This window comes from Salmo salar, chromosome ssa10, assembly GCF_905237065.1.
Source record: "Salmo salar chromosome ssa10, Ssal_v3.1, whole genome shotgun sequence".
Taxonomy (NCBI): Eukaryota; Metazoa; Chordata; class Actinopteri; order Salmoniformes; family Salmonidae; genus Salmo; species Salmo salar.
Window position 1 is genome coordinate 63950782 of NC_059451.1, and position 23815 is coordinate 63974596.

A 23815-nucleotide genomic window follows, 5' to 3' on the forward strand; every position below is an offset into this window, starting at 1 on the left:
TGTGCTCAGTTGTAATACTCCCTACCAAGTTCCAAACTGCCTCTGGAAGCAACGTTGGCACAATAACTGTTCGATAGGAACTTCATGAAATGTGTTTCCATTGCAGAGCAGCCGCAGACTAGCATAAGATTGCAATGCCAAGCATTGACTGGACTTGTGTAAAGCTCGCCCCATTGAACTCTGGAGCAGTGGAAACACTTTCTCTGGAGTGATGAATCACACTTCACCGTACGGACAAATCTGTGTTTGGTGGATGCCAGGCCCTTTAGTTCCAGTGAAGGGAAATCTAAAAGCTGCAGCATACATTGACATTCTAGATGACTTTGTGACAACAGTTTGGGGAAGGCCCTTTCCTGTTTCACCATGACAAAGCCCCTGTGCACAAAGCAAGGTCCATAAAGAAATTGTTTGTTGAGATCGGTTTGGAAGAAATTGACTAGCTTGCACAGAGCCCTGACCTCAACCCCATCAAACACCTTTGGGATGAAATGGAACGCTGACTGCGAGCCAAGCCTGATTGCCCAACATCTGTGCTTGACCTCACTAATGCTCTTGTGGCTGATTGGAAACAAGTCCCCTTTCCAACATCTAGTGGAAAGCCTTCCCAGAAGAGTGGAGGCATTTAAAGCTGCAAAGTGTGGACCAACTCCATATTAATTCCCATGATTTTGGAAATAAATGTTAATGAGCAGGTGTCCATGTACTTTTGATCATGTAGTGTGTCTGTATATATAAAACATAAGTCAATCACGTTTTTAGACTGGGCTAGGGCCTTTTAATACCTTAGTTTAAGAGGTTGGGGGAGGTTGTGCTACGCTGACATATGGAATTGTTTTAAGATGGTCATACTGTAGATTCAGCTATTTGATTTTGAATTTTATTACCCCTTTAGGTATCCCCCTAATATTTTTGAATGATTTGATAAAATATAGATTTTGGCTTTTACTGTTAAAGCCTATAGAAACGCATTGAATAACACCTTTTATTAATGGCAAAATGGACAGTCAAGAAATAAGGTTTTGAAGTCTGTCCCAAATCTAGGAGCTATATATTAAAAAAAAAAGTTTTTAACCTCAGTGGATATACATTTATTTTACACACATTTAAGTCCTTTTTTGGTGTTGTCCCAAAACTTACTTAATTCTTACATTTGTTATTTAAATACTGGTACCGGTTACCTTTAGACCAGTCACATGACACTTATGGGGGTTGTAGTGCAAAATGAAGAACACCTTCGTGGGGTCCCATTAATTTGTAGCCTAAACGGTTTGGACGCTACCAAACAAGTTGGCATCTCAGCGGTACCGACTTCAGACGAGTCTCCTGACACTTGTGGGTGTCGTAGAACAAAAGGGAGAACACCATAGTGTTCGTGAGTGTCATCTTTCAATAGAGGGATCGTAGTTTCTAGGTCAACCCATTTGGACGCTACAGACGTCTTTGAGAAGCTTTGCCATCTTTCACTGCAGATGCGGAAGTGAAACACTGGCGTTTGCAGTAGACTGAGACGCATCCAAGGCAGAAAATCCATGATTGGGAGTCCCATAGGGACTCTATAATGTATTGCTTACAGGACTTCATTGCTGTCACTTGCCTTTTCTCTCCCATTTTTCAACTGTTAACGATGACGTAGTGGAGAGTGAACTCCGAAGTAACTGATTTCTAGATTCTTTGCACATCGACTCCTGGTGTCTACTCCCATTTCTGAGTGTCAGACTCCTGCTGTGGCAACTAATCAGTCTCCTCTGTTCCAAAAATACTGAATCAACTCCTAAGATTCAGTATTTTTGGAACAGAGGAGACTGATTAGTTGCCGTGCTTTTGAGAATAAACACGTCTTTCATGTGAACTAGCGAGGGACCCTTACTCTAATGCAGGTTATGTTCTTGGATGTAATTGAGCCAAATGTATGCAAATTCAACACTTCCTGTCCTACTATAGGTAAGTTAAGCGCTTGAAATGTCTTTGCTAATAAAACTGTGTTGGCTGCCCCCATCTAGTAAACACCTGGCTACTTGACACTCTGTTTAGTGTTTATAGAAATACCTATCTGTTTGCAGTTAAACCGTGCTACCTTCACTGTTACCTGGTGAAATATAAACTACAGCATCTTGTGTTTATGTGCTCTTCGTGGCATATCTGGGTACTCATTGGCTGAGTGCAGGATTGTTCAGTGGTGTCTTCCGCGCATTCTACACATGATATACAGTGCATTCAGACCCCATTACTTTTTACACATTTTGTTACGTTACAGCCTTATTCTAAAATGGATTTAAAAAAAATATTATAATCCTCAGCAAACTACACACTACCTCATAATGACAAAGCGAAAATAGTTATTTTTTGGCATTTTTGTGAATTTATAACAAAACAATATCTTATGCAATGAGACTCGAAATTGAGCTCAGGTGCATCCTTTTTCCATTGATCATCCTTGAGATGTTTCTGCAACTTGATTGGAGTCCACCTGTGGTAAATTCCATTGATTGGACATGATTTGGAAAGGCACACACCTGTCTATAAGGTCCCACAGTTGCCCGTGCATGTCAGAGCAAAAACCAAGCCATGAGGTTGAAGGAATTGTCCTTAGAGCTCCGAGACAGGATTGTGTCAAGGTACAGATCTGGGGAAGGGTACCAGAAAATGTCTGCAGCGTTGAAGGTCCCCAAGAATCGTGGCCTCCATCATTCTCAAATAAGTTTGGAACCACCAAGACTCTTCCTAGAGCTGGCCGCCCGGCTAAACTGAGCAATCGGGGGAGAAGGGCTTTGGTCAGGGAAGTGACCAAGAACTCGATGGTCACTCTGACAGAGCTCTAGAGTTCCTCTGTGTAGATGGGAGAACCTTCCAGAAGGACAACCATCTCTGCAGCACTCCAACAAACAGGCCTTAATGGTAGAGTGGCCAAACCTTAGCTATTCCTCAGTAAAAGCTACATGACAGCACGCTTGGAGTTTTCCAAAAGAACCTGATAAAACCAAGATTGAACACTTTGGCCTGAATGCCATGTATCACATCTGGAGGAAACCTGCTTTGGGGATGTTTTTCAGAGGCAGGGACTGGGAGACGTGTCAGGATTGAAGCAAAGATGGAGTAAAGTACAGAGAGCCTTGATGAAAACCTGCTCCAGAGCTCTCAGGACCTCGGACTGGGGCGAAGGTTCACCGTCCAACAGGACGTAGACCCTAAGCACACAGCCATGATAATGCAGGAGTGGCTTCGGGACAAGTCTGACTGTCCTTGAGTGGCCCAGCCAGAGCCCAAACTTGAACCTGATCGAACACCTCTGGAGAGACATGAAAATAGCTGTGCAGCGACGCTCCCCACCCAACCTCGCAAAGCTTGAGGACCTGCAGAGAACAATGGGATAATGTAACAATGTGGAAAAAGTCAAGTTGTCCAAATACTTTCTGAGGGAACTGTCTTGCGCTCTGCAGGAATGCGCAACACCTGCCTTTTCTCCTCTGATTTTTCTCTCATTTCAACCGTTAACTCGTTAGTCTTTGGATTTGTGATCCATTTTGTCACAGTATGCATTGTGACTAGAGGTCGACCGATTTATGATTTTTCAACGCCGATCCCAATTATTGGAGGACCAAAAAAAGCCGATGCCGATTTTATAAAAAAACTTTTTTATATATATATATATATATATATATATATTTAATTTTTTTAAATACAAATACAATCGGCAACGGCTTTTTTTTTTTTGTCCTCCAATAATTGATATATATATATATATATATACACACACACACACAAATTGTTTGTATAATAATGACAATTACAACAATACTGAATGAACACTTAATATAATACATCAATAAAATCTATTTAGTCTCAAATTAAGTAATGAAACATGTTCAATTTGGTTTAAATAATGCAAAAACAGTGTTGAAGAAAGTAAAAGTGCAATATGTGCCATGTAAAAAAAAAAAAGCTAACGTTTAAGTTCATTGCTCAGAACATGAGAACATATGAAAGCTGGTGGTTGCTTTTAACGTTTGTACATGTAGGTAGGGGTAAAGTGACTATGCATAGATAAACAGCGAGTAGCAGCAGTGTAAAAACAGGGGGTGGTGTCAATGCAAATAGTCCGGGTGGCCATTTAATTAAATGTTCAGCAGTCTTGTGGCTTGGGTGTAGAAGCTGTTAATGAGCCTTTTGGACCTAGACTTGGCGTGCCGGTACCGCTTGCCATGCTGTAGCAGAGAGAAGTCTGTGACTGGAGCCTTTGACAATTTTTTTGCGACTTCCTCTGACTCAGCCTAGTATAGAGGTCCTGGATGGCAGGAAACTTGGCCCTGGTGATGTACTGGGCCGTATGCACTACCCTCTGTAGCGTCTTACGGTCGGATGCCAAGCAGTTGCCATACCAGATGCTGATGCAACCAGTCAGGATGCTCTCGATGGTGCGGCTGTAGAATTTATTTTTGAATCTGGGGACCCATGCAAAATCTGAGGGAGAAAAGGTGTTGTCGTGCCATCTTTACAACTTTCTTGGTGTGTTTAGACCGTGATAGTTTGATGTGGTCACCAAGAAACTTGATGCTGTCAACCTGTTCCACTACAGCCCCGTATGGGGGTGTGTTCGGTCCTCCTTTTCTTGTAGTCCACTATCATCTCCTTTTGTCTTGCTCGCGTTGAGGGAGATGTTGTCTCTGAACCCTTCCCTATAGGCGGTCTCATCGTTGTCTGTGATCAGGCCTACCACTGTTGTGTCGTCAGCAAACTTAGTGATGGTGTTGGAGTCGTGTTTGGCCACGCAGCCGTGGGTGAACCGGGAGTACATGAGGGGACTAAGCACGCACCCCTGAGGGGCCCCTGTGATGAGGATCAGCATGGCAGATGTGTTTTTGCCTACCTTTACCAGCTGGGGTTGGCCCGTCAGGAAGTCCAGGGTCCAGTTGCAGAGGGAGGTGTTTAGTCCCAGGGTCCTTAGCTTAGTGATGAGCTGTGTGGACACTATGGTGTTGAACGCTGAGTTGTAGTCAATGAACAGCAGTTCAATATCGTCATGTAGTTTGCGCTATGCTACAATGTCTCTGAAGTCAAGTTCAAAGAGCTTGTTCATGTGCGCATTAATGACCTAGATCTTTACTTCCAAATCGGTTTTCATTCGAATTTGGATTGCGTTTTCATCTCATCAGATAATGCTAGACCTGCAACTACATTTGCAGCTGTACCAGTTAGTTGAATTTACAGTATTCTGACTTATTGAGATTTGGGTTATTTTCAATTGTTGTCATTGACTCAAACGTTTGCCATTGGCTTATGTCCCCAGAGAACTTTTTAATAACCAGTTTGGGTAGTTTCACTGATTTCACACATTGTTCAAATGAACGGAAGTAGAGCTTGTTTTGTCCTCATTTGCATTTTTCATAAACCGTTTAAGTGTTTTACTGACCCTTTAGTCCATATAACTCATTTCACTGTTCACTTCTTGTTTTAAGTCCATGCGAGTTTCATTTTCAATGTCCCGTTCATACTCATTCAATGTTTGTTCCATAACCCTCATTTTAGTGTCTTGGAGGAATTTCTTCTCCCAGTACCTGATCAATTCTGATTAACAGCCTTGGAGTTGCCGTCCTTGTCGTTCCCTAATCCGTATTTCATCGTGCAAGTTGCTCTGCCATGGTTTCTGAACTCCACATTTCCAATATAATCCTCAATATCCCTTGTCATTTTTCCATTGAGGAATCCCTCCCTCCTGGGTTTCGGCAGTAATTTGTGGCGTATAATCAGGAGTCCCAACACAGTACTTGCGGATGAAAATAAATCGGGTTTTATTTCCTATTGTTTTACAAATCTAAACTTTGGGGGAATAATAATACAGATCAATGTAGTGTTTGCCAAGGTAGGATAATAAACAATTCTGTAGAATCTTCTCATTAAGAGCTCTGGTGGGGGGGGGTTGAGCGCAGCCCAGTGGCGCTCTCCACTGCCATGTTGTTGAAGTCAGAGCGGTTTCTCTTGGTTGCGATCACTCGCTGTGGTCCTGAAAATATTCTCTTGCTCACAGGTTATGATATTTCTTCATATAGTTACAGCACACCTGACCTCCTTGCCTCCTTCTCAAAGCACATTGGAGGAGGAGATGGGACATGAGGAATCATGGAAATACAATTTAGATTCAGTCTAAATGTGCAGATTGGAACGTGGCCAGCATGATTCACACAGTGAATTGGTGAGTAGTAGTGCTCAAGTGTGAGTCAGTGTGTGTGTGTGTGCTCTGATTGATTGACAGGTAAGGGAGACCATGGCATGCAGATCCCAGGAGGACCGTTGGACAGACAGGACAGCCTCCACAACATGGAGAGGTGAGCACTGGTCACAGATCTTTTATGGGCGATTCCAGCACTATATAAGTTAAGTATTCACGCAAAATAAATGTTTTCAGGTCCTGCGTAATGGACTAACCAAATATAAACCAAACTTTTGATGTGTGTCTATAGTAGGGGGTGCCTAGGCTGTGGTGGTCATGAAATTTTGTCAGTCGGTAATTGTCATGCAACAGACTGTAATTGACCGTTACCTAACGTAAAGGTGTTTAGCATCACCGCGCTTATACGCGTACAAGCTGCTGCTGCTGTGCTTTGGAACATCTACATTTTAGAAAGTTGAATAAATCCATGTAATATAGCCTACACCATCACAATAAATCTATTTATTTTGATGTGATAGGCCTATAAACCTGAGAATGTCTTAGAAATCAAAACATAAAATATTGATGATCTGGAAAAGTTTGCAAAAAATGGCATGCTTTCTGATCCTTTCAATGTGCTTGCTGTGGAGAGGCAGTTGCAATTGATGCTCCGCTGGTCGTAAAGCCAGTTAAGAGATCTAATCGATGGAAGATGGAATTAAAATGACATAATTAAAGGTGAAATGAAAGAGGCTACAACTAGGGTTGCAAAAATTCTGGAAACTTTCTAAAAATTCCCTGGTTTTCCATAAATCCTGGTTGGAGAATTATGGATTTCCTGTTTATTCCCTCCTGATTCTTGGAAAACCTCCAACTGGGATTTTGGGAAACCTAGGGAGTTTATTGAAAGTTTCCAGAATTTTGCAACCCTAGGTACAACGACCAAAAGCCAACAGGTATGCTGCTATTTAGAGCTTGAAAGTATATGGACATCTGCTCGTTGACCATCCCATTCCAAAATCATGGGCATTAATATGGAGTTGGTCCCCCCTTTGCTTCTATAACAGCCTCCACGCTTCTAGGAAGACTTTCCACTAGGTGTTGGAACATGGCCGGGGACTTGCTTCCATTCAGCCACGAGCATTAGTGCGGTCGGGCACTGATATTGGGCGTTTAGGCCTTGCTCGTAGTCGGCGTTCAATTCATGAATGGTGTTCGATGGGGTTGAGGTCAGGGCTCTGCAGGCCAAACAAGTTCTTCCACACCGATCTTGACAAACCATTTCTATTTGGACCTCGCTTTGTGCATGGGGGCATTGCTGAAACAGGACCTTCCTCACACTGTTGTCACGAAGTTGGAAGCACAGAATCGTTTAGAATGTATGCTGTAGTGTTAAGATTTCCCTTCACTGGAACTTTACACTCCTCCACCAAACTTTACAGTTGGCACTATGCATTGGGGCAGGTTGCGCTCTCTTGGCCTCCTCCAAATCCAGATTTGTCTGTTGGACTGCTAGATGGTGAAGCGTGATTCATCACTCCAGAGAACGCGTTTCCACTGCTCTGTAGTCCAATGGCGGCGAGCTTTACACCACACCAGCCAACGCTTTGAATTGTGCATGGTGAACTTGGGCTTGTGTGTGGCTGCTCGGCCATCGGAACCCATTTCATGAATCTCCCGATGAACACTTCTTGTGCTGACGTTGCTTCCAGAGGCAGTTTGGAACTCTGAGTGTTGCGCTCCCGTTCTGTGAACTTGTGTGGCTTACCACTTTGCAGCTGAGCTGTTGTTGCTGCTAGATGTTTCCACTTCATAATAACAGCAGGGCAGAAATTTGACGAACTGATTTGTTGGAAAGGTGGCATCCTATGATGGTTCCATGTTGAAAGTCACTGAGCTCTTCAGTGAGGCCATTCTACTGCCAATGTTTGCCTGGAGATTGCATGGCTGTGTGCTCAATTGTTTATGCTGGTCTGCAACCGGTGTGGCTGAAATAGTCAAATCCACTAATTTCAAAGGGTGTCCACATACTTTTTTTGTATAGTGTATGGTCATTATTTGAAATGGCTAGCCAGCTAATGTAACGTTTAATTGACCAGACATTTTAGAGATTTACTGGACCCGTATGCATTGGGTATGTAACCTGTAGGGCGTCCACCCACAGTGCTCAGAATGACAGAAATCACATTTTGAATACGGTCATTCATATTAACAGAACATGCAAGTCGAGATTGCAATGATGTGCAGTCCTTACCGAATTCTGATGTGCACTTTGAACATTTCAGAATAACTGTCTACATTTACTTTTCCTCGGCCAACAAGACGAATAGTAGAAAAGTTTAAAAGTTCTATTTGTCAGCTTGTCGAAAGAAATTACCTATTCCAAACACTCTGGGACAGTTGCGGGACGATAGATCCCAAATTTCTACAACCAGTATGCCTAGGCTACATAAAATTTAAAATAAAATGACATTAAAAAGCAATGTCTGATGCAGCAGATGAGAACATTTAGCTTAACGTTGACAAACCATTATTTCTATACATTATAAGCGCAGCAATGTGCACAAGGCAGTAGGCTACTTGCGACTCTTCGTGCTATTAGCGGGAAACCACTGTCAAAATATCAGTGCACATGTGAGCAGTTTGATGTGATAGATGAAACTGTCCATTAGAATTTTAGAAGAATGATCTAATAGGCTGCTTGGAAGCAAGGTAAGACATGCCTCGTATTAAAACGTTCACGTTTCAAACAATGAAGTGTATGTTTTGAAAATGCATACTGCCTCCATCTCACTGTAAAGTGTTGTGTGACGCGCTGATGAAGCCTGCCTTCTGTTGCCGTTTGACGCCGTGTTGAAAACGACTGAACTGGCAACTCTGAAATCTCAGACTTATGACTTGTGAGTTCAAGACAACTGGGGAGAAATTCTTTTGAATGTTAGTCGAACTCGGAAATACAACTCGGGGCCTCTTTTCTAGAGCTCCGACTTATCAACCTGAATACGTCATGTTTTTACCTCTGTATTTTTCAGACTTCCCAGTTGTCTTGAAAGCACAACATGCTCCAGCAGCAGCTCTTGTGCTGTGACAGATTTTCCACTCAAAGGCTCGATCTGTATGCTGTACGGATGTGAGATGTATAACAAATATCCTGTACAGTCCAAATTTAATTGCACTTAATTATGCAAATATCAGAAAAAAATACGGTTATTACTGGATAATGGGTTTCTGAGTGGTGCAGCGGGCCTAAGGCACTGCATCTCAATGCAAGAGGCGTCACTACAGTCCCTGGTTCGAATCGAGGCTGTATCACAACGGACCGTGATTGAGAGTCCCATAGGGCGGCGCACAATTGGCCCAGCGTCGTCCGGGTTTGGCCGGGGAGGCCGTCATTGTAGATAAGAATTAGTTCTTAACTGACTTGCCTAGTTAAATAAATGTAACGTTTAACTGGTTAGGACAGCTCATGAGGTCTCCTAAATATCTGACTAGGTAGGAATCTTATGACTAAAGAGGCTTCATGCATTGCTTTTGATTTGAACCCCCAAGTCAAATGTATATTCTGAGCACTTACAACCAATTTTCTTCTCTGAGAGACTTTGTTGACACAGCCCCATTTATAAATGACAAACTTTATTTTCCATGCTCCGATTGACTTTCCCACAGAATTGCCCTCATAGATACATGCTACTATACTTTATTTTAGACATGCATGGTTCTGGGATGTTGTATATTCACTCAATCTGTCCTTTCTCCTTATGTGTGCACTTGTTCACTTTGCTATTTGGATTTACCATTTTGTGATGAGTGTGTATGATTATGCCTCTCCCGCTCTTCCCCAGCCTGCTCCCTAAGGCTGTGAAGAGGCGAGTCTACGCCCTGAAGAAGCTACAGGTGCAATGTGCCAACATAGAAGCAAAGTTCTATGAGGAAGTCCATGAGCTGGAGAGGAAGTACGCTGGCCTCTACCAGCCCCTCTTCGACAAGGTACAGTCACACCCCACGACTACAGGTGCTACCTCTGTGGCTTCCTCTTCTTGTGCCCTTTCCTCTCCTATGCACTGAGCTAATAACAGGAATAGTGAAAGCAAATGAAGGACATATACTAGGAATTTCTTAACAATTTGTACAGACTAACGACAGGAAACCACTTTTAGATAATGACGCCCCACAGGAAGGGTAAGAGGTGGACTCTTCCAACAGTGACTCACTACTCAATGCAAAAAAGAGGGCGCGCTGCTTTGGTATCAAGTATGAAAACAGGTGCTCTTCGGACAACCGGTTATAATTTATAGCGACCAAATGAAGTTGCAGCTGCCATTTACGTATAATGCCTTCTGAAAGTATTCAGAGCCCTTGACTTTGTCCAGATTTTGTTACTTTACATCTTGATACTAGAATTGATTAAAAATATATATAAACTCAGTAATCTACACATAATACCCCATAATGACAAAGCTATTTTTTTTGCAAATATATTAATAATAAAAAAACACCTTGATTTACATAAGTATTCTGACCCTTTGCTATTAGTCTTGAAATTGAGCTCAAGTGCCTCATGTTTCCATTAATCATCCTTGAGATGTATCTAAAACTTGGAGTCCACCTGTGGTAAATTAAATTCATTGGACATGATTTGGAAAGGCACACACCTGTCTATATAAGGTCCCACAGTTGACAGTGCATGTCAGAGCAAAAACCAAGCCATGAGGTCGAAGGAATTGTCTGTAGACCTTCAAGACAGGATTGGGTCGAGGCACAGATTTGGGGAAGGGTACTAACATATTTCTGCAGCATTGAAGGTCCCCAAGAACACAGTGGCCTCCATCATTCCCAAATGGAAGAAGTTTGGAACCACCAAGACTCTTCCTAGAGCTGGCTGCCCGGCCAAACTGATCAATCGGGGGAGAAGGGCCTTGGTCAGGGAGGTGACCAAGAACCCGACGGTCACTGACAGAGTTCCTCTGTGGAGATGGGAGAACCTTCCAGAAGGACATCCATCTCTGCAGCACTCCACCAATCAACCCTTTATGGTGGAGTGGCCAGATGGAAGCCACTCCTCAGTAAAAGGCACATGACATCCAGCTTGGAGTTTGCAAAAGGCACCAAAGGACTCTGACCATGAGAAACAAGTTTCTCTGATCTGATGATAACAAGATTGAACTCTTGGGCCTGAATGTCAAGTGTCACATGTGGAGGAAACCTGGCACCATCCCTGCGGTGAAGCATGGTGGTGGCAGCATCATGCTGTGGGGAGGTTTTTCAGCAGCAGGGACTGGAAGACTAGTCAAGATCTAAGATAATATGAACTGTGCAAAGTAGAGATCCTTGATGAAAACCTGCTCAGGACCTCAGACTGTGGCGACAGTTCACCTTCCAACAGGACAACGACCCTAAGCACACAGCCAAGACAACGTGGGAGTGGCTTGGGGACAAGTCTGAATGTCCTTGAGTGCCCAGCCAGAGCATCTCTGGAGGGACCTGAAAATAGCTATGCAGCGACGCTCCCCATCCAACCTGACAGCGCTTGAGAGGCTCTGCAGAGCAGAAGGGGAGAAACTCCCCAAATACAGGTGTGCCAAGCTTGTGGCATCATACCCAAGACGACTCAATGCTGTAATCACTGCCAAAGGTGCTTCAACAAAGTCCTGAGTAAATGCTGAAAAATGTATGTAAAAGTGATTTAAGTTTATTTTTTATAAATTAGCAAAAATGTATAACCTGTTTTTGCTTTGTCATTATGGGGTATTGTGTGTAGGTTAATGAGGGGTGGGAAACAATTGAATCCATTTTAGAATAAGGCCTTAACGTGGAAAAACGTGGAAAAAGTCAAGAACTGAATACTTTCCGAAGGCACTGTAATATCACCAGTAGTACATTTACCCTTAATCTCCATTTGTTTATAATCTGCAATGTTTGGTTACGCTATTTTCTGTTAATGCATTCAATTTATTATTAGTTTACTCTTCTCATTGTCAGATTGGACATTTTGTTTGCGGAGCTCACAAACCCATGCTACACTTGTGAGAAGCAAGTTTTGGTTTATTTCATTCCATTTAGGAGTTCTTAATTTATTCATTGTCTTTTTGTTTGGAGCGTTCCTTTCTATGTTGCGTAAGGACGTGTGCCTGTGTACACATAGAAGTAGGCCTAGGCTACCTGGCCTGAGCGCAAATGTAGAAATGTGCCCATTTGGGCATGTCTGATAGTATTTCTGTCTAAACTTGCTATTCCTAATGAGCTGTGTAGCTTCTTAAAGAAAACATTTCACCTCAAACAGCAAGTAAACAACTTTTTTTTTTTCGTCCGTTGAGAATGACAATAGTTCCTCAATGTATTTGAAAAATATTTCCAGCGCTCTCTCTTTTGATAACCACCGAGCCTCGACATGAAAGGGGAAACATTTTATTCTCTGATCCTGTAGAAATGTCTTAAAATACCTGGTTACTTCTTATCCCTTGCGCAAATACAGATGTCTGTCAGGAGCTCACTATTATGGAAACTGAGGGCCTAGAATAGTTGATGCAATGTTTCAAGTTCATTGCAGCCAATGTGATGTTAATATCAGCTTGAAATGTAGAAAAATCTAATGGTCTAATTTGAAACAAGGTAAGACATGCCTCGTATTAAAAGTTCAGGTTTGAAAATGCATACTGCCTCCAGCTCATTGCAAAGTGTTGTGTGACGTGCTGATTAATTCTGTTGATGTTTGAGCTGCTGCTGCATCTCAATCTGATTTTTTTTCCGCTTAAAGGCTCTGAATCTGTATGCTGGTATGGGTGTGATAAATAAGATGAATATACTGTAGCTTACACACGTGCCAATTTAATTTCACAAAATAACCTGTAGACTAAGCATGACCAGTCAAATGTATTTGACTAGTATTTCCATCAATGAATAGGCTAATATTCATTATTTCTCAATTCGATTTTTTTTCTCCTCCCGGATAATATACCGCCACCATTTTTTATTTATCGGCTTTTCAATTTAGTGGCTAGTGGAAACACTGCCTGGGGGGCATATTCATTATGCTGATCCTGTTACAAAATGTTTCTTAAACGGAAGCAAACAATGAAATGGGGAGGGACCTACCTGATTTTTGTCCAATAGAAACTCGTTTTAGTTTCTGTTTTACAAATGTTTGGACTAATGATTACACACCCCTGCTCTTTCTCAGTCTTTGATCTATTGCGTGTAGAATGTCCTAGTCTATTCATTGATTGGCCCCGCTTTGCTGAAGTTGCGAGACATTACAAGATACAGCTTTTCATTGCGAGATACGGCTTTTGATTGCCGATAGACAGGCCTAGTGCACGGTTCAGACTATATGCCTGGTGGCCGACCTGCCTTTACTGATAGATGGGCCTAGTGCACGGTTATGACTGTATGCCTGGTGGCAGACCTGCCTGTACTGATAGATGGGACTAGTGCACGGTTATGACTGTGTGCCTGGTGGCTGACCTACCTGTACTGATAGTAAATCCAAAAATACTTAATCTTAAATCGGTTCCTAGTGCAATCTAATCTTGACACACAGAAATGGGAGTCAACACCGGGAGTCGGCGTGCAAGGAGTCGAGGAATAAATTATTTTAGAGTCGACTCCACCGCTAAGTCATCGTCTTTAACAATTGGGAAAATGGCAGAGAAATATCTGTATGGCAATACTTTTGAGAAGTTAAATGAGAAGGAAATGCCAACTTTGCGAGGTGGAATGGAGTTGCAATGTTTAACCATCTGAAAGGGATGCACCATGAGACTTTAACAATTACTGGCACCAATGCCGCTACATTGTGAATTCACGTTGATTTTAATACATTTCTTATTTTAATGGAAAACCGATAAATTGTCACTTTGTCACATCCCTAGTAGTTAATAGTGGTTGGCTCTTTTAAAAAGTTAGTGTATGCTGTTGCCAGTCACCCCATTTTATTTTTTTATTTGTTTTTTGAATATGTGTGTGTGTGTTCTACCCACAGAGACGAGACGTGGTGACAGCCACAGTGGAACCCACAGACGAAGACTGTGAGTGGCACAACGACAGAGAGGAGGAGGAAGAGCTAGCGGTTAGTGAACTGATTGGCTCAAATGTATCATGCCCCTCAAATGCCTTGTAGCCAGTCACAGCTCAGTTCAGATGAAACCTTCAAACTAGGAACCAGAGTATACAATTCTGTTCCTGTTAACTCGAAATGACACAACGACAAGGTTCCAGTTTAACAAAGTTTACTATACTGTATGAACACACTACAAGGTAGCCATTACACTCACGGCTAGGTCCATCCACAAACTAATTTCCTGCGCAGGCGCACTCTTGACTGAGTGATAGCCCCGTAATAACAGAAATATAGGGATACTTAAAACATGAACTTAACAGTTCCAAATGAGAAAGCTAACTCTGTTCTTCCTCATTACTCCCATTTCAAATTATACATGGTGCTTGGTCACCTCAACAAATATTCATTATGGTATATTGTGTTAGATCTAGTTTAAATCATTACTAAACATTGAATATAAATTACAGAAGACATGAGAAGTAAATCGGATAAAGTTTGTTGCTAGTCTAAAGCAGTACTATTTGCCAGTCTAAAGCAGTACTTACAAATGTTTGTGTGTGAGATCTGTCTTGTAGAATATGGAGGGGCATGGCCACCAAGCACACAGGTGACCATAGTTTGCTTATTAAGAAGGGACACACCATTCCTAATTGAGGGAAAGTTTCTGTTCTAGTCCAGCTCTTTCAAAGTATTCAAAATATGTCTGTATCGTACAGGTTATAGTAACTTAACTGTAGAGGTGTTTATTGGCTTAGTTGACAACGTGCATTCAATTACAAGTGTTTCCTGTCACCTGGTGCCTTATGGGAGAGTAAGATGGCTGCCTGTCTCTGCAGGGGTTAGTTGGTGGTGTTCGGAGTCCTGGGGCTAGTCAGACTGATCTTCAATCTTTATATTTATTATTTACTTTGAGCCTGGTTCAGCATCTTGTTGGATGATTTGTATGTACCTGCTCCAAGAGCCTTAACCTCTTGGCGTTCCCCTAGGATAGGGGGCGCTAAAGCGATTTTTGAAAAAAAAATTGTGCCCATTTTAAACGGCCTCCTACTCAAACTCAGAAGCTAGGATATGCATATAATTAATACTTGTGGATAGAAAACACCCTAAAGTTTCTAAAACTGTTTGAATGGTGTCTGTGAGTATAACAGAACTCATATGGCAGTCAAAACCCCGAGACAGATCGTAACAGGAAGTGGAATTCTGAATTGCGAACTCAACTTCATCATGTTGCCTATTAATCACACCGTGAGCTATGGTTCATTGAGCACTTCCTATTGCTTCCACTAGATGTCCCCAGTCTTTACAAAGTGGTTTGAGTCTCCTACTGTTAAAACTGAATGAATGAGACGCTGTGGAACGTGGTCACACGGAGAGGGCCATCACCATTATGACAGCTAAATGCAGCACTAACCTTTGACAATCTTCATCAGATGACACACCTAGGACATCATGTTACACAATGCATGTATTCTTTTGTTCGATAAAGTTCATATTTACATATAAAAACAGCATTTTACATCGGCGCGTGACGTTGACTAACTATTTTCCCTCAAATGCCTCCGGTGAAACAGCCCTACAATTTACTAAATTACTATTCGAAAACATTTTCAAAATGTAATATTGTCATTCTAAGATTTATAGATGAATATCTCTTGAAAGCACCTGTAATGCCAGATTTAAAAATAACTTTACTGGGTAATCACACTTTGCGATAAAAGGGGATGCGATACTAAGAAAAATAGGCTAGCAATACAGGTCAGCGCCATCTTGGAACAATCACATATCAAATCTAATCTTGTATACTATTGTCAATAATCCCTTACCTTTGATCATCTTCATCAGAAAGCACTTCTAGGAATCCCAGGTCCACAACAAATGTATTTTCATTCGAAAAAATTAATCCTTTATATTCCAATAGCTTGTTACATTACATTACATTTAAGTCATTTAGCAGACGCTCTTATCCAGAGCGACTTACAAAATGGTGCATTCACCTTATGATATCCAGTGGAACAACCACTTTACAATAGTGCATCTAAATCTTTTAAGGGGGGGGTTAGAAGGATTACTTTATCCTATCCTAGGTATTCCTTAAAGAGGTGGGGTTTCAGGTGTCTCCGGAAGGTGGTGATTGACTCCGCTGTCCTGGCGTCGTGAGGGAGCTTGTTCCACCATTGGGGTGCCAGAGAAGCGAACAGTTTTGACTGGGCTGAGCGGGAACTGTGCTTCCTTAGAGGTAGGGGGGCCAGCAGGCCAGTGGTGGATGAACGCAGTGCCCTTGTTTGGGTGTAGGGCCTGATCAGAGCCTGAAGGTATGGAGGTGCCGTTCCCTTCACAGCTCCGTAGGCAATCACCATGGTCTTGTAGCGGATGCGAGCTTCAACTGGAAGCCAGTGGAGAGAGCGGAGGAGCGGGGTGACGTGAGAGAACTTGGGAAGGTTGAACACCAGACGGGCTGCGGCGTTCTGGATGAGTTGTAGGGGTTTAATGGCACAGGCAGGGAGCCCAGCCAACAGCGAGTTGCAGTAATCCAGACGGGAGATGACAAGTGCCTGGATTAGGACCTGCGCCGCTTCCTGTGTGAGGCAGGGTCGTACTCTGCGAATGTTGTAGAGCATGAACCTACAGGATCGGGTCACCGCCTTGATGTTAGTGGAGAACGACAGGTTGTTGTCCAGGATCACGCCAAGGTTCTTAGCACTCTGGGAGGAGGACACAAGGGAGTTGTCAACCGTGATGGCGAGATCATGGAACGGGCAGTTCTTCCCCGGGAGGAAGAGCAGCTCCGTCTTGCCGAGGTTCAGCTTGAGCTGGTGATCCGTCATCCACACTGATATGTCTGACAGACATGCAGAGATGCGATTCGGCGCCTGGTTATCAGAAGGGGGAAAGGAGAAGATTAATTGTGTGTCGTCTGCATAGCAATGATAGGAGAGACCATGTGAGGATATGACAGAGCCAAGTGACTTGGTGTATAGCGAGAATAGGAGAGGGCCTAGAACAGAGCCCTGGGGGACACCAGTGGTGAGAGCGCATGGTGCGGAGACAGATTCTCGCCACGCCACCTGGTAGGAGCGACCTGTCAGGTAGGACGCAATCCAAGCGTGGGCCGCGCCGGAGATGCCCAACTCGGAGAGGGTGGAGAGGAGGATCTGATGCTTCACAGTATCAAAGGCAGCAGATAGGTCTAGAAGGATGAGAGCAGAGGAGAGAGAGTTAGCTTTAGCAGTGCGGAGAGCCTCCGTGACACAGAGAAGAACAGTCTCAGTTGAATGCCCAGTCTTTAAACCTGACTGATTAGGATCAAGAAGGTCATTCTGAGAGAGATAGCAGGAGAGCTGGCCAAGGATGGCACGTTCAAGAGTTTTGGAGAGAAAAGAAAGAAGGGATACTGGTCTGTAGTTGTTGACATCGGAGGGATCGAGTGTAGGTTTTTTCAGAAGGGGTGCAACTCTCGCTCTCTTGAAGACGGAAGGGACGTAGCCAGCGGTCAAGGATGAGTTGATGAGCGAGGTGAGGAAGGGGAGAAGGTCTCCGGAAATGGTCTGGAGAAGAGAGGAGGGGATAGGGTCAAGTGGGCAGGTTGTTGGGCGGCCGGCCGTCACAAGACGCGAGATTTCATCTGGAGAGAGAGGGGAGAAAGAGGTCAAAGCACAGGGTAGGGCAGTGTGAGCAGGACCAGCGGTGTCGTTTGACTTAGCAAACGAGGATCGGATATCGTCAACCTTCTTTTCAAAATGGTTGACGAAGTCATCTGCAGAGAGGGAGGAGGGGGGGGGAGGAGGATTCAGGAGGGAGGAGAAGGTAGCAAAGAGCTTCCTAGGGTTAGAGGCAGATGCTTGGAATTTAGAGTGGTAGAAAGTGGCTTTAGCAGCAGAGACAGAAGAGGAGAATGTAGAGAGGAGTGAGTGAAAGGATGCCAGGTCCGCAGGGAGGCGAGTTTTCCTCCATTTCCGCTCGGCTGCCCGGAGCCTTGTTCTGTGAGCTCGTAGTGAGTCGTCGAGCCACGGAGCAGGAGGGAGGACCGAGCCGGCCTGGAGGATAGGGGACAGAGAAAATCAAAGGATGCAGAAAGGGAGGAGAGGAGGGTTGAGGAGGCAGAATCAGGAGATGGGTTGGAGAAGGTTTGAGCAGAGGGAAGAGATGATAGGATGGAAGAGGAGAGAGTAGCGGGAGAGAGAGAGCGAAGGTTGGGACGGCGCAATACCATCAGAGTAGGGGCAGAGTGAGAAGTGTTGGATGAGAGCAAGAGGGAAAAGGATACAAGGTAGTGGTCGGAGATTTGGAGGGGAGTAGCAATGAGATTAGTGGAAGAACAGCATCTAGTAAAGATGAGGTCAAGCGTATTGCCTGCCTTGTGAGTAGGGGGGAAGGTGAGAGGGTGAGGTCAAAAGAGGAGAGGAGTGGAAAGAAGGAGGCAGAGAGGAATGAGTCAAAGGTAGACGTGGGGAGGTTAAAGTCACCCAGAACTGTGAGAGGTGAGCCATCCTCAGGAAAGGAACTTATCAAGGCGTCAAGCTCATTGATGAACTCTCCAAGGGAACCTGGAGGGCGATAAATGATAAGGATGTTAAGCTTGAAAGGGCTGGTAACTGTGACAGCATGGAATTCAAATGAGGAGATAGACAGATGGGTCAGGGGAGAAAGAGAGAATGTCCACTTGGGAGAGATGAGGATTCCAGTGCCACCACCCCGCTGGCTCGATGCTCTAGGGGTATGCGAGAACACATGGGCAGACGAAGAGAGAGCAGTAGGAGTTCGACATTAGTTCAACATTAGGAGTTGTTCTTGTTAGCGCGTTCTGAAGGCTGCTCCTAAACTTCCGTCGTGCGCGGGACACCTCTTTCGAAAAAATGCATTTTTTTTTTATTTAGGTTCGTTCATGTCAAACGTTGTATAACATAAATCTTTAGGGCCTTTTTCAACCAGAGCTCCAATAAGATTCAAGGGGGAAGATTGCATTGTCTTTCAAAACGTTTCGAAAGGGGAGGGTAGCCAGGGGCGCCGGCGTCATAATGGTGATGGCCCTCTCCGTGTGACCACGTTCCACAGCGTGTCATTCAGTCAGTTTTCACAGTAGGAGACTCAAACCACTTTGTAAAGACTGGGGACATCTAGTGGAAGCAATAGGAAGTGCTCAATGAACCATAGCTCACTGTGTGAATTACATGCAAAGTGGTGAAGTTGAGTCCGCAATTCAGAATTCCACATCCTGTTACGATCGGTCTCGGGGTTTTGACTGCCATATGAGTTCTGTTATACTCACAGACACCATTCAAACAGTTTTAGAAACTTTAGGGTGTTTTCTATCCACAAGTATTAATTATATGCATATCCTAGCTTCTGAGTTTGAGTAGGAGGCCGTTTAAAATGGGCACGATTTTTTTTTCAAAAATCGCTTTAGCGCCCCCTATCCTAGGCGACCGTCAAGAGGTTAAAATGTGCTGCACTTGAACAAAAGGATAGCTCTCCAGCACAACTGTTGGTAACTGACAATTGCATAGTACATGCACGGATGGGGAATACATGAGAAATCAAAGTGTTGTAACAATTGTCTGCCTGTAGGAGGAGCTGAAGAAGAAGGCTGCTGTTGAGGAGAAGAAAGAGGATGCCGCCCCAGAGGAAGACCCCAAAGGCATACCTGAGTTCTGGCTCACCATCTTCAAGAGCGTGGACATGCTTAGTGACATGCTGCAGGTAGACTGTCTTACTTTCATGTGGGGCCTAGTCAGTGTGTGATTTCTCTCCTAACTAGCGCACACACAGCGGAGTGGTGAGTGATATGCTACATCTGAATGATATGCTACAATGTAAACACATTGGAGTGGAGTACTGCATTGAAGCAGTTTCTGTCCCATCAGGAACACGATGAGCCTATCCTGAAGCACCTTCAGGACATCCAAGTCAAGTTCTCTGAGCCTGGACAACCTATGGTAGGTATTACAATCCAACTGAGTCTGGGATCCATCTTTTTTTCCATCATTGAATCCTTTATCTGTGTCTGAACATAGAAAGTTGATATTGATAATTGAGTTCCTCTTCTGACTTGTTTTTTTCAGATCACATCCCTTTATTCATAGAATGAATACATTTCGTACAATAAACTGATCACATAGCTGATCAAATGACTTCTGTGTGTGTGAGACAGTGGTTTTTGTGAAGGTATTGTCTGTGTAATTTAGTAATTTGTCCCTCTATTGTTTCCCCTTGGCAGAGTTTCACACTAGAGTTCCACTTTGAGCCAAACGGCTTCTTCAACAACGCTGTGCTCTCTAAAGTCTACAAGATGAAGTCGGAGCCTGATGACGATGAACCCTTCTCATTTGAGGGCCCGGAAATTATCGACTGTGAAGGGTGAGGGTCAATGACATTAGGAGATTATCACGATTCTCTGTCTCAATACTCATAGCAAGGAAACAAAACATTTCCTCAGTAAAGCGGTCCTAATGTTGTAAACAAATAATGTTTCCATCAAGAGTCAAATGTCTATATTTTCTAAGCTATTGCACATATTTTACATGACAGGTTCTTAAAGGTAGTCAGCAATGCACGAAGTGAATGGCAATACCGGGTCAATTTCTGCAACAACTAATTGAAATGCTAGGCTTAACTTCCCAGCTGTTTCCAGACCCGCAGCTATCAAGTTGTAGCTGTTTAATGCGCATCTACTCTGAGTGCATTGTAACGCATCGCTCATCTGTTACATGTCATATCTCTGTTTAAAAGACCATAGAGTTAAGTGTTTTTCTTTTTTGCCATGGAAAATTGTGTATCATGGTATTGTGACAATAATAAACCAAAACCTCAAGGGACGTTTTCCCGCACATAGATTAACCCATAACTGTCTAAGCCTGTGGAGGTGGGTTCTACATTTACTTTCACGTCATTTAGCAGACGCTCTTATCCAGAGCGACTTACAAATTGGTGCAATCACCTTATGATATCCAGTGGAACAACCACTTTACAATCGTACATCTATATCTTTTTTTTGGGGGGGGGGTGTTAAAAGGATTATTTTAACCTCCGTGGGCAAGGTGGGACGCTTGCGTAAATGCTATAACTTCAATTTCTCAAACATTTTGGTGTACTATTTTACACCATTTTAAAGACAACTCTCGTTAATCTAACCACACTGTCCTATTTCAAAAAGGCTTTACAGCGAAAGCAAAACATTAGATTATGTCAGGAGAGTACCCTGCCAAAAATAATCACACACACACAGCCATTTTCAAAGCAAGCCTATATGTCACAAAAACCAAAACCACAGCTAAATGCAGCACTAACCTTTGATCTTCATCAGATGACACTCCTAGGACATTATGTTATACAATACATGCATGTTTTGTTCAATCAAGTTCATATTTATATCAAAAACCAGCTTTTTACATTAGCATGTGATGTTCAGAACTAGCATACCCACCGCAAACTTCCGGTGAATTTACTTAATTACTCACGATTAACGTTCAGAAAATACATAATTATTTTAAGAATTATAGATACAGACCTCCCTTATGCAATCGCGGTGTCAGATTTTAAAATTCCCTGTAGCTCAGTTGGTAGAGCATGGTGTTTGCAATGCCAGGGTTGTGGGTTCGATTCCCACGGGGGCCTGCACCGAAAAAAGAATGTATGAAATGTATGCATTCACTAATGTAAGTCGCTCTGGATAAGAGCTTCTGCTAAATGACTAAAATGTAAATAATTTTCCATACAAACGCATAAAAAAAAAGGTTCACTACGGGAAACCACTGTTTTTTGTTGGGGACTATCTCTAGCTTAAACTGACAGGTTTTTATGGGGTGCGGACATTGACTAGTGTTTTAAGGTCAGTCCTGGACTGAAAAGCTATTTCAATGGAGATTTTGCAGAAACCAGCCCTCAAAGTTTTACTCGTCATGTCAGTCAGCACATAGAGCAAAGTCCATTCAATTGTATAATTTCTCCTTTCTCTCCCTGCCCTCCCCTGTAGTTGTCAGATAGACTGGCATAAGGGGAAAGATGTGACGGTGAAGACCATTAAGAAGAAGCAGAAGCACAAAGGCCGTGGCACTGTCCGCACAGTTACCAAGCAGGTGCCCAACGACTCCTTCTTCAACTTCTTCAACCCCATCAAAGGTGAGAACACACCACAAACTAGTCTTTACACCCTTTTCACAGTTGTTACATTTTGCTCCCTTCAATTTAAATATAACAATGGATTAAATTGGGATTTTCCCCCCCACTGATCTACATGACCTACTCCACACTTTCAAAGTGAAAAAAACATTTGTCTTCATTTTCAAAAACGTCTATACATAGGTCTTCACACCCCTTGGTAGAAGCACCTTTGACAGCAATTACAAATCATTTTGAATACGTTTCCTCCAACTTTGCAAAACACTTGGGGCCCCATCTATCTATTGTTCTTGGCAAAATTGCTCAAGCTCATTCAAGTTGGTTGAAGATCATTGATGGCAGAGAGGGGAACAAGTCACAATTTTGCAAGTCTTAACCTTCAAGTCTCGTATTAAATCCCATGTAATAATAGGCAAGTCTCAAGTTCCAGACTCAAGTCCCTAATTTGGGGTTTTTGAGTCAATGGTTCAGTGTTTTATACTAATTTCAATGCCATTTTCAAGAAATGTAAGTAATATTTTCTCTTTTCCTTATACTAGCCTACTAGTACAATACATAGGCTTACGTAATAAACTCCATAGATCATGAAATAAATGTTTCCTTGAATCATCATTACTAATAGAAAGCCCATCCAAATATTTACAGCTAGTGTTGATAGTACAGTGGCTTGCAAAGGTATTCACCCCCTTGGCATTTTCCTATTTTGTTGCCTTACAACCTGGAATAAAAAAAAAAAATGGGGGGGGGTTTGTATCATTTGATTTACACAACATGTCTACCACTTTGAAGATGCAAAATATTTTTTCTTGTGAAACAAACAAGAAATAAGTCTTGAGCGTGCATGACCATTCACCCCCCAAAGCCTATACTTTTGTAGAGCCACCTTTTGCAGCAATTACAGCTGCAAGTCTCTTGGGGTATGTCTCTATAAGCGTGGCACGAATAGCCACTGGTATTTTTGCCCATTCTTCAAGGCGAAACTGCTTCAGCTCCTTCAAGTTGGATGGGTTCTGCTGGTGTACAACAATCTTAAGTCACACCACACATTCTCAATTAGATTGAGGTCTGGGCTTTGACTAGGCCATTCCAAGACATTTAAATGTTTCCCCTTAAACCACTCGAGTGTTTCTTTGGCAGTATGCTTAGGGTCATTGTCCTGCTGGAAGGTGAACCTGCCTCCCAGTCTCAAATCTCTGGAAGACTGAAACCAGTTTCCCTCAAGAATTTCCCTGTATTTAGCGCCATCCATCATTCCTTCAATTCTGATCAGTTTCCCAGGCCCTGCTGATGAAAAACATCCCCACAGCATGATGCTGCCACCACCGTGGCCCTGGCACCCCAATGGTGGAACAAGCTCCCTCACGAAGCCAGGACAGCGGAGTCAATCACCACCTTCCGTAGACACCTGAAACCCCACCTCTTTAAGGAATACCTGGGATAGGATATAGTAATCCTTCTAACCCCCCCCCCCAAAAAAAAATTGAATGCACCAATTTGTA

At 43.1% G+C, this 23815-nt stretch overlaps 1 protein-coding gene across 6 annotated transcripts in view; it reads left to right on the forward strand.

Annotated features, from left to right (window-relative positions):
* nap1l4a (nucleosome assembly protein 1-like 4a) overlaps window positions 1-23815 on the forward strand; it is a 73644-nt gene that overhangs the window by 9701 nt on the left and 40128 nt on the right. For all 6 annotated transcript variants that reach the window (XM_045688021.1, XM_014123850.2, XM_045688020.1 and 3 more), the window contains exons 3-9: window positions 6248-6320; window positions 9988-10132; window positions 14124-14210; window positions 19767-19898; window positions 20063-20134; window positions 20416-20555; window positions 22171-22316. In XM_045688021.1, the coding sequence (XP_045543977.1) occupies window positions 6248-6320; window positions 9988-10132; window positions 14124-14210; window positions 19767-19898; window positions 20063-20134; window positions 20416-20555; window positions 22171-22316 (795 nt within the window). The remainder of the gene's footprint in view (window positions 1-6247; window positions 6321-9987; window positions 10133-14123; window positions 14211-19766; window positions 19899-20062; window positions 20135-20415; window positions 20556-22170; window positions 22317-23815) is intronic.